General features: G+C 42.6%; 1 protein-coding gene across 1 annotated transcript; it reads right to left on the bottom strand.

The window, feature by feature from the left end:
- Nucleotides 1-3077: 3077 nt before the first annotated feature.
- LOC112975237 (lysosomal acid lipase/cholesteryl ester hydrolase-like) lies at nucleotides 3078-10874 on the bottom strand (the record flags this gene model as incomplete). The annotated part of the gene is made up of 7 exons (XM_026085024.1): nucleotides 3078-3311; nucleotides 4376-4444; nucleotides 5906-5977; nucleotides 6965-7105; nucleotides 8104-8240; nucleotides 9762-9871; nucleotides 10636-10874. Coding segments are annotated over 7 exons (1002 nt in total), but the record flags the coding sequence as incomplete, so codon positions are not given.
- Nucleotides 10875-11700: the final 826 nt, after the last annotated feature.

The following is an 11700-nucleotide window of genomic DNA, read 5'->3' as shown; positions in this document are numbered from 1 at the left end:
GCATGTCAGGAGACAGGGAGATCAGTAAGTCTGATGCCTCCACTTAGAATGTTTCAGTCTGTGAACATGAATAACCTTGCCATGTTGCCTGCTGTGTGGAGTCAGTTTCCGCTCTGGGATCTGCACAGGCAAGAGCCAGATGAAGGACTGGGAGAGGCAGGAAACATGAGAGCAGAATGATGATGGCGATGATGGTGGTAAATAACTATGATTGGTTGTATTAGGTAGGGAACAGAGACTGTCCACATATCCTCCTTCCCAAAGGTTGTCTTCTCCTCCCAAGGCAGCAGAGTCGGGGGTTGCAGCCTAGGGTTTTCCCAGGTTGCTGCCCCAGATCTCTGCTGGGAATCAAGACAAGTCAGGTCCACAGAAGCGTTTGTGTGCCTAACTCCCTTGGCAGGCCTAAGTGTTACTTTCTTTCTGCTTACCTCCCAGCACGATGGGGATAATAAGGTCTTCTTCCAGCGGCCACAGTGTTGGAGGTGTGGATGGCCTGGCTCATCCGTCAGGTGTCCAGGGGTGCAGTGTTACAGGGGACCAAGCTAGTGTGACTTCAGTGCCTTAGTGCATTCTAGTATGCCCTTTCTGCATACTAGAAAGTTCCTTTGACTGAAGTTTTTCGATGAAGGTCCTGAAGTGTGAGTTCTTCTTGAAAATACAGGCTCTCGTCTATTTTGTGGTGGAGAGTTTCTTTGTGCTCAGTGGTGCTGTTCAGGTGTGTTCAGTTAATCTCAGAGAAGAAGCAGAGGTGTGAGGGAGCCTTGCAGCGCTACAAGGATGTAGTTCGGATAGCCAGCAGTCTTCCAGGGGGAAGCATAAGGGGTGGGGGATGCTGTATTTGTCCAGGCACTTTTCATTCCAGGATTGCATTCCTGATGGATGTTAATAAGAAGAAGACATTTGGTTGTAGGGAACTGTATTGGTAAGTAGGAAGCCTGTCTGATGGGCATTTGGAAATAGGTTTTGTCTTGTGTGAGAGAATATGGTAACCCTTTGAAAATCTCAGTTGTGTCAGAGGTGACATTAGCCTGAAATATCAATTCTCTGTAATCATGGCATCTTTTGGTGTTCAGCATGGAAGATGCTGCATGCTTCTTTCTTTTCTGAGCGATATTGTTCACTGACCTGAATGCTTCTCTATGGCTCTTGCAGGATGTTGTGTCTGCAGCTTTTTTTTCCTGCAAGGCACAGCAGAATTCCCTGGAATAGTTTGAAGTTGATGTGCTTGAGTGCCCCATGGTGGCTGCTTCCGAGCTGAGCTGAGTGAGCTCGTTCTTAGACATGTATGCACACAACTGTGTTTCGAGGAACTCCTAGATTCCCCTTCTTTCATCTCCCAGAACCAGTCTCCAGGGTCTGCCCTTTGCTTGCTTCAGCCTGGCAGAGCAGTGTGGCCTGAGAACCTTGATTAGTTCATGGTTATCGCTGATTCTGTGGTAGGGAAAAGGCACCGCTGGTGAGGGTGGAAGGAGTTTGGTGTTGTGATCTTTTGTTTTCCATCCCTTCCTTCATATGTTTTGTGCAGTGTCATGCTGTTAGGTTCATAGCGTGCAGCTTGCCTGAATGTTAGGTGGTGCTGCAGAAGTGTGAGAGCAGAGGTGGAGGGCTTTACTGCTAGACAGTTCAAGGAGGCACTTGTTTCCTCTTTGCCTGAGCTAGAATTCTTTCTTTAGCTTCCCCTCCCTTCAGACCTAAAGCTCTCGTTTGTATTGCAGGTATCGTTTTATGTGCCTATGCAACATCTCCCCTGCTATGCTGAGGAGAAGGGCTAGGTCTGTTCTGAGTTCTTTGGGGTGGTCAGGCCACTGGGAGGTCACGAGTAATGTGGTGTAGGCGAGAGCAGCCACTTTCCAGTCTGTGTGTCTGAGACTGCTGACATCTCCAGCGGTTGTGAGATCAAATCCCACTGATATCACAGGTTGTTAGACAAGGTTTGTGATCTTCTTAGCGTATGTTTTCTATATTGCTTAGATATTGATATCCTTCTGCCAGATGATGACTGAATGGGTTCCATTTGACAGGAGTCTTGATTGAAGTATCTAGCTTTACACTCCCACCCAGAAGTACCCACAGTACCTGAGCTACCCTGCCTTTGCCTGTGATGACAAGTACTTTAATGTGATCTTTCACCTCCCAGATCATCTTGTTGGTGAGCAGAGAGGATGCACTAATGTGGTGAATTGAGAAGCTGGAAGAACTTGCAACAACTGCCAGTGCCAAGAATATTTGTTGAGATGGATGTATTGCTTGGTGCACTGGCTGCCTGATGGGTCTGCTTCTCCTCGATCCTCAGTTGCCAGGTTATAAGTATGAAGATATTTGTAATCTTTCTAGTCAAGGGATTTAAGTGAGAATGCAGAAACAAACCATTAGTAGCTGTGTGGGTATAAGGGGCAATAGAATATCTGCATCTGTCCATCAATCTGGTGATTCCTCTATGACATAAGTTTTATTAGGTCATATTCCTTGGCATTTGAGGCATTGAAGCCAACTAGTGTCTGCTTACATGCTGGAGTCATCTTCTGACTGAAGGTCTCTTGAGCCTGTCTTGCCACTGTTGGTAAATGTGGGGAGAGAAAAACAGGCCAAGCGCTCTCTCAGAAGGATGGATGATTTAATCTAAACAAAGATCAGTAGTACTTCAACAGAGAAATGAGCAAATCCCATTGTGTATTTTCATGGGATAACACCTCTCTCTCAGACAGAATATGTGGTATTGATATACAAGGGAAGAGAAAGTTCAGTTATAGCAAAATCGGTTATAGCAGTTAATATATCCCAAAGTAAGTGATGCATGAAGTGTGCCTTCTAACATGCTTGTATTTTCAGTAGTCATCCCCATAGACTTCAACTTCCTCAGGAAGACTCCAGTCATCTAAATACTGTAGCACTGTGGAAAACCTAAAACTATTAGAAATGCAAGAAAATACAAACCAGTCTACACTGGTTTGTAACCCCCTATACCAATATCCATTGTGTGTAACTGTGTGTTTACCCCTTCCCCAGGAATCACCCTTACTGCTAAACAGAAGTCTTTGAGGGCTTTTACTGGATGGATGAGTTCCTTCTGTGAAGCTTTAAGGGTTTTTTCTCATTAGTTCAGTGATTTTCAAATACATTCTCTTAGTTGCATCAAGGCCCCAGATGAAATCTAGGTGTCCCCAATCAGGAAAATCCTCATGGTAAATGAGCTTAGTGATCCGAGGAAGTAGCTTTGCCGTGTCTTTTGTATCTGCAAACTTGTCGCGTCCACCGCTCCAAACAGCAACTGCTGTGTTCATCTTCTCTATCTCGTATACAGGAGGAGTAGACTGGAAGGAAGGGAGGAGACTTGAAGTGGATGCTGTCATGCCAGAAGTTGTTCTTAGAGAAAAGATTCTGTGCAAGCATCTCTTTGCTTCCCTCCCTCCCTCCCTCACTACAGGAAAACAGTCAGGACCAAGCCCGCCCTCCCAGCGTTTATTTCCCCCTACTCCATTCCTTGTCTACTGTGAAGAACAATGATCTGTCCTATTCCTCGGCCTCTCCATAGTGCATGGATACACGTCGTGCTGCAGTATGAGTCCTGCTCGTGCCCTTGAGAGGTGGGGCTATGGAGAGAGCAGTATTTGTGTTCATCAAGCAAGGACTGCAGAGCTGTTGTTCGTATGTGTCCCATCCCCACCTAGCCTGGGATGCTCTTCAGGTTTTGCTGGGGGCATGGAGTGAAACTGAAGGGCTTAGCTTTTCTGCTTGGGACTTAAGTAGCAAGAAGCAAGAAATACTTTGGCCATTTATAATCTGACATTAGACGGTTTCAGGGATCATGGGCATGTGTGAAACTGTCAGATATATCTTTGGAGCCTTTCTGCCCATGAAAAGCCACCTGCCCTGATTCAGAACAGGGTGCTGTAAGTAAGTCAAATGTGCTGATTAAAAATCAAACAATTGTCAGCTGATTGGAGAGCTCATCATAGCTTAGGTAAGAGATCCATTTCCTCCCTTAACTGAAAGGCAGACCTTGAGGACTTTTGGGGAAGAGTTATTGCTCCATCCTCATCCAGTCCCAGGACTTRAGTGTGGGTCTTGTCTTTTGGGAATGGCRTGTAAATTGACCTGTCATGGGACACATCCCCGCATCAGTAAGGAAGACAGAATCAACCCAAATCAGCTTTTGTTTGCTGTCTACAAGGAACTCCCTATGCTTTGCCTATGAATAGGCTTTTATGCTCATGCGTATTAGGTTCAAGTGAAAGATTATCTATCTCAGACCACTTTCTTCTCCTCTCAGTAGCAGGTGAGGTCACGGGTCCTAAAATCTGAAGTTTTCTATTCTTAGTTTCTATTCTTAGCCAGAACCCAAGGATGAGTTCTCAAGAAAACCATATTGTCTTACCTGGTTGTATTTCTTCATGTTTTCCTTAGCGCCATAGTCATAAGCTTGAAGTCGATCTGCATGTAGTAGCTGTTAATGTTGTAATAAAAACAGATACGATGAAAGTGTTAAGAGACTGAGAAACCAAGTTCAGGGACCACTGTGCCCAGACACTGGACTGTGAGTGACTCCTACCTCTTCCTCACTGTGGTTGGAGGTTTCCACAAGTAATGAGTACGGATCATAGGGTGAATGGCTTTATTGCCTTTCCCCTTGCTAACATTCCCTCCTGATCCTCAGACACCACCCTTGGCACATTTTGTTATTAAAATGTTATTTGACTTAGTTGAGTAAACTTGGGCTTGCCATCCTGACCTGTGGCTAGGTACAAGTTTCCTGTTGGAAAGAGGACCTGGATGTCTAGAAGCTGTTGGGGCTATTACTAGTCTAGCGTACTGTGTGTTCTGTCTTCATACATCTTGTCTTTTGGCTGTCAGTTGTGTCTGGTGTGCTCACAGTAGTGGTAACATTTCCAGAGATTCCATAATTCTTGCAGGAGTTTGGCTGTTGGAGGTGGGGTGTGGTTAACCTGTCACTAAACAGTAGTCTTCTTGAATCTGTATTGTCTAAAAAAATTGGAATCTGTCCTGATGAAGAGGTAAGTGCTGTTGTTGTTGTTGTTGTTGTTTTTATCCAAACTTGATAAGTAGTTTGATTTGTGAGTAGTTGTCTATAATTTAGGATAAGAGAACATCATGGAACTGTTCCTGAGTTATCCCTACAGTGTCTGGCTTGGATTATGTGGATTGACTTCAAGGCTTTGAATATTGAGGATATGTTAGAAATCTGCTAGTTTTTCTCCGTTTGCTGGCTTTGGGTTCTGAGGGTGTGAGTGCAGGGAAGTTTTGTCAGGGGTGTGCCCAGGAACCCACCTAAATTTAGGACCATATTAAGTGTTGGCAGAAGTGGCCAGTTATTGCCCTGGTCTTTTTCAGAGCATAGGCAGAACAAGCTCAGGTCTGAGAGTGATGTAAAGTGACAGCAGAAGAGGCGTTCCCCACTTTCTCATTATGCCAGTGGAAGCATTTGTGTGTTTAACTGGCTCTGGGAGCTGATCCAGGCTGCAATTAGTTCTCTGGGGGAAAGCTTTAACCTGGATCACTTCCCTGTTCTGGCTTATCCCCTGGCTGCCCAAGTTTCCGCTATCCTCCTAGTGCCTGCCAAGTGCCTAGACTGTACTCGAGTTCATTTGCAGCTTTTCAAGGCAAATGTCTTCAGCAATAAAGATGAAGGCTGGAAGCCGCTAGAGGCTAGTATGGAGAGGCCCGATGTGCCACAGGGAAATCTCAGTGCCTGATACTGAAGGTTCAGTTCAGTCCTGCCCTGGCCGGAGGTAAACAGCACTCCCTCTGTGGCAGGTGCTCACGACAGTATGTGAGAAGATGTGTTGGGCAGGTTCCCAGAACCACCGCCTCTGGACTTCCCTGTAGGCTGCCAGCTGAGTAGAAAGCAATAGTCAGAGTCAGTTTATATGTCAGTGCGCAATTATACCTGATGCCAATGAATGATGTTCTGAACCGATGTTCCAGCTGGGTAATGTGCTGCGTATGCATCTATTCGACTCTGAAGAGAAAGCAGAAATGCTACAAATGCAGGGATCCAATGTTATGACAGAATAAAACTGTGAAGGACCTGAGTAATGTACGTCTGTGTAAAAACCCCACTTTAACAGGATATTCTTGAAATAGCAAACAGTAAGCTGAGGAGAGATTCACAAATACGTGATTTTACAGTAGGAATTAATAGGTAGAGTTTTATGCTTTTGAAAGAGTCTCTCCCACATTAATGCTTACTCATATGGAAAACAGCATTTGGGGAATATGTAGGAAGGCTTTTCCCAGTTTTTACAGTTTGTCTGGTGCCTCTAAGCAGTGCTGTGCTTAATCAGTACAAGAGGATTGTTAATAGACTGTCTGATGGGTATAATGAGACCATGTGTGTTGAGAGGGTTTTATGAGAAGACTTGTTATATAATCTGAGTGTGAGAGAGCAAAAGGCAGCAGAGAACAGAGATGTGGAAGAACTCAACGGAGGGAAAAAAGATAGCAGCCAGAGCAAAATGATGATATCTTGCTGTTGAGAGAAGTGTGGAGGAATAGCTCTTGTCACTCGGTTTTGACTTGAAAAGTTTTGACATGTTGGAAGGAGAAGGAAACAATCTCTTACATTCTGAGGATGTGGGTGTCTTATTAGGAAGGAAAATATGAATTATACAAAAGAAAAGAGATATTTCTCTATCATCTATTTGTCCTTTTAAAAATGATTTGGTATTTGTCTAACAATTCTTTGGTTTAGCCCTCAGAAAAGAGGACACCAAGGGTCATCAGTGCAAGATGAAACCAGACTGAATTCAGGTTTCTTCCTTGTGTGATTTGAATATGTCATGTGGTTAATCTCATCATTAGCTGAATTCCTAGCTGGAATTATCTGAAAACCCCAACACATTTCTGTATGCCTCTGCAACTGTATATAGATGTAGGGCAGAAACATTATTTTCTGTCAAAGTTACTTTAGCTTTATTTGTATTAAGATGGTCTTGGACATGCTTACCATGTTCAGATTTTGTGTCCTGCCCCCCGCTATGTAAGAGAGGATACTTCCACAGGCCTTTCCGCAAGATCTACAGATCAATGTCAGAGGCCTTTTCAGCAGTTCATTCTGGTGAAAGACTCCTTTGTGGCCAAACATTAACTGAGGAGGGAAAAGTGCAAAACTTTTTTTTCTTGTTACAGGAGCATATCATGCAGGAAACTGTCACTCCCTCTTCCCTAATAGCCTAGTCTCTTAACTCAGATTGCTGAAACCACTTGCCCTCCCAGTACCCTTTAAAGTGTATTCTTCCCAAGAGCACACCATGTGTTCTTCCTGCCATATATTATTGGACATGAGTCCTGGAGGAAGGTATCCTTCTGTTTCTACTGCAGTGACCTCAGTGAGAGAGGTCAGTTGACTGCAGTCATGACTGCAAAATGCAAGGAGTCCCTCTTTGCCCTAATAAGTCTTCCAGGTGGGTGCACAAAGCTGTACTCTGAATATTGAGACTAAGCAAAGAGGGAGCAGGCAAATGAGAAGGGTGTAGAGTCAGACACTCTATAGCCACATAGTGGGTACAAAAAGATACAGGGATACAGTGGATATGGGGGCAGAAAGAGTGCACACTCCTGCAATTTGACATAAAAGTACAGAATGCAGGATTTCTACCATTCCCAGAAAAATGTATTAAATTGGTTAGTACTGGTGTGAACAAGGTACCTCCCTTTAAGAGTTTCTTTGTTTAGTAATGAGTAATTATTTCACAAGCATAAAGGAACTGCAAGGATGACATGATCTGTCTAATGAATTTAGAATGTTAAATGTCTTATTTGCAGTTTTCTACTAGTGCTTAAGGCTAGGTTTAGTAGAGTATGTAGACTCAATTATCCAGTTATTTGTGAGTTTCCTCCAGAAATACCTGATGTAAATAAATGATGGCAAAAGTATTTCCATTATCTTAAAGAAATTCCAAAAGAGAGATTGTGTCAACCCGTGCAATTTAGCTCTGTGGAATCTAAAGTCTGCCAGCACTGTTAGCACTCTGATACACTAAACTCGGTCTTAACTCATCACCTCCTTAAAAATCAGCTCAAGTTGAGTGAACCCAGTAGAGACAAAACAGACAGTTAGGTCTTTTAGAAGGAAGAATAACATACCCTGAGAAGTGGTTGAGGAAGATGCGTAAGTCTTACCGCAGGACTGGAAGCATATGTGATTGTGGCTACTGGTCCCAAAGCAAAGAACACTTTGACCCTTTGAGCCAACTCAGGATAAGTAGAAAATGCTATGAAGCCTGCAAACACAGAAGAGAGAACCTGAGTTAGTGAAGAGATCTTCCACAGACAAAATAATTGAAAAAACAGTAGGCAGCAAATAAGAAGTGAGACTAGATTAGCAGTTCATTGTCTGTTGTTTCTGCTGCATATTTACCTAAGGAAAGTGTTTGATGCTTGACACTTGGGAAGTAGAGTTCATTCTAAAGATACAGCTTCATTAGAGTATATCCAGACTTTGACTTTCTCAGAACTGACAATTTTGTGTTAAGGCCATTTTTCAGGAAAAGATATATTAATTAAATTTTCTTACTTCAGATTCCCTCCAAAGTTCCCCACACTCTAATGAAATAGAGTTTTTCAGCTTGTAGTCTCTAAAAGACCGTATATGTTCATGCTGGCATGCAGTAGTACAATAATTATCTGAATGCTGAGAGGTTAATAAGCGCAAACTTGGAAGGGTGAGTGAACACACAAATAAAGGAAGAATTTGGGGGAAGGGAAGAGAGACCAGAAAGGATGTGTTTCATCCTGTTTTCTGAACACATCCAAATTTCTCCACTGATGGATTTGATGACAATTTTAACTAATTGCCTGAAACATAGGTACTTAAAGACAAAGAAGATGATGGTTTTGCCTAAATTGTTTGTTTTGCCAGAAGATGCTTATGAGAGGAAAGGAAAATAATGGTCTAAGCATATGGCCCCATGTTACTTCCTCCCATTTTCTTCTCTGTTTCTGATTTTAGCACACCATGGTCCACTGGATAAAACCCAGTATCCATTCAAGGATCTTATGCGTAAACCACAAACATCAGGAACTGTCAACTGATGCTGAATGGAAGTAAGTTGCATTCAAAAGCCATTAAGTGAGTTGATGCTGGTACATAGGTGCTGATAGCAAGGAAGTTTTTAGTATTGATTTTTATTTTCTCTTTTCCACTGTCTGGTAATTTTTTTTATACAGTAATGTGGTGAGTTATAGTCATCCACAAGTTATGCTTTAATTGAGATTAAGTCATGAGACTTATTAACAATTAGGTTTTTTTTTTTGTTTTCTGACAGTATTTATGACTGTTTTTGAACTGTTTTATGGACTGTTGTTTTTAGTATTTACATCTAACCTATGTGGATTAGATATATCCATCTTAAAAACTGAGCTTAATAAAAGCTTACTGTTGCTGAAACTTTAAGAAAAATATCCAATGCTGCAAAACTGTGATTAAATAACAGTAAATGGCTAGACTGTAATAAGGATACTTAGCAAACTATAGTACAGGGTACCTGGTAAATAATAGCTTTTGTGTGTTAGTAATCCTTACTTACAGAAGTTAGAAGCATTTCTGGATCCTGTATTTATTTCCGTGTTTCAGATAAAGAGAACAGTTTTAGAAAAGTTTCCCGTATTTTGCAAATGTTAGGTCAGAAAGTACTTCTCCCTTTAATAACTTTTATGAGAGAGAAACATAGCTAACAGAGAGAGATACATTCCAGTCAGGTTGTGACATTGATTGTTTTGTACTCAGGCAGTTCTAACATTACCTGCGGTTGAAGCCTCTGAGTGGCCAACGTAATATACTTGCTTCTGTCCAGTTTTATTCATGGCGAAGTACAGCTCTGCTGGAAGATCGTATTTACTTATCTCGTCAAAGCTACAGGGGAGAAACACAAAAAGCTGACAAATGGAAAGGTTGGCTATCACAGCATGAGTTTTTGAATGCTGGTTTTCTTTATAGCACCGAGCAGAACCCGTTCAAAGATGAGATTACACACTTCATCTGGATTCTTTGTTGTGAGTGGGGAAAGGGATGGAGGCATGCAGCTGTGCTACCAGGCTTCCTGAGGCTCTCTGCTGAGGAAGTACCAGTTTTGTCTGTTAGCTGTGGCCCTTGGGGAAGTGAATTTAGTCATTTATTTCTCAGTTTAGTTATTTCTCTCTTGGTTGAGTTCATCTGTGAAAGATCACAGATTCCTAGACCGAGCTGAGCAGCCTGCTCTCCTGTCTGCTCTGGGGTCATGGTTTTCAGTGGGAGACTTAAAGGTTACAGATGCCTCCCAATTTTGGAGGTGTTTCCCCCAAAGAATCCAGCACTGCATATGGACAAAGGTGGTGGATGACTTGGGTGTTTCCAGCTTTGCTTCTGTGTGTGCTGACTCCAGAAGGGCCTGTCCAGATAACCCAGCCAAGCCCTTCCCTCTGACCCTTATGATATGGCCATAAGTGGCTGCATCCAAGGAGATGATTTGCTTTAGTCCCTTTGAATGTTGTATGTTCCACTTGAAATCAGGTAATATGAAAACCTGTAGCCTGAATGGGAAAGGTTCTACACCCCAATATTAATTCCCCAAGTTTGCTAGTCCCCTGAAAGTTGCTTTCTTCAGTAATTCCACAGAAGTCAGTAACTCCACAGAATACCTGAACTGCCAGAACTCTTTCTGGCACGGCCTAAGGGTTTTGTGTTTTAAAGACCAGGTGTTCCCTCGGCTGTTTCCGATCCAGACGTCATAGCCAGCATCTGCTAGGATGAATCCCAGGCTGTTGTTGGGCAGGTTAGAAATCCAGTGAATAGAATCTCCTGCAATACCATGCTGTAGAAAGACTACAGGCTTTTTCCCTGAAAAAGAGAAGGGTGCTCTTATACTGTAGAAATAGGTTATTTTTTGTTAAAACTGGGGTGCAGAGTTTGGTTTGAGAGGATTTTTTAACCTTTCCTTCAGTAAGCCTATGGATGTTGACCATGGGTTTTTGGGCTAAGATGCCTGAAAGATTGGGTTCCATGCAAGCAGTCTCATTGTTTCATGTGAGTACTACCAAATGAATGTTTTGAACTGGCCAGTCCCCACATCCTTCTGCACTGAGAAACCAACCTACAAATTGCTTGGTTTCTACCACCAATCAATAGAGGTGAAAGACTGAAGATAGAACAAACATATCAAGACAACAAAGGAAGAGCAGCAAACAAAGTATCAGTATCCAGGATTTATAGCCTTGAATTCCAGGTACAAATTTTCATTATATCAAGGATTTCTCACCAATGGGGTGATTCAGAATACTCAGATTCCTTGATGGTATGTTTTCTGTCCCTCATAAGGCAAGGAATCTCTATTTTAACGTCAAATCAGAGAGCTTTTTTGCCAGAACTCTCTCATTCAGCATAACAAAAAAAAAATTTTTTTTTTTTAAATCTGAATTATTTAGGAGGCTAATGACAAGAACGTTTTCCAGACTGCCAGCAATCATACCTTAGCGGAAAGGAAAGAAATGGAATTGTGAAAAACAGTCATAGGAATTTGAAATCTGAACAGAGATGCTGAAGGTGCAGACTTGAGATGGATTCAGAATTCAGCCCAAATTCCTGACTAGGTGCTTTTGCTGCAGCTGAAGTGTGTGGAACATGCTGTTGTATGTGCAAAGGTGAAAGATGGGTGACCCATGTAAGAGCTGGCTCCCAGACCTTCGTTATGTGCTGTAACTGACACA

This window comes from Apteryx rowi, unplaced genomic scaffold, assembly GCF_003343035.1.
Source record: "Apteryx rowi isolate R43461 unplaced genomic scaffold, aptRow1 scaffold_658, whole genome shotgun sequence".
Lineage (NCBI taxonomy): Eukaryota > Metazoa > Chordata > Aves > Apterygiformes > Apterygidae > Apteryx > Apteryx rowi.
The sequence above is the reverse complement of the archived record's forward strand: the minus strand, read 5'-3'. Positions and strand labels throughout refer to the sequence as shown.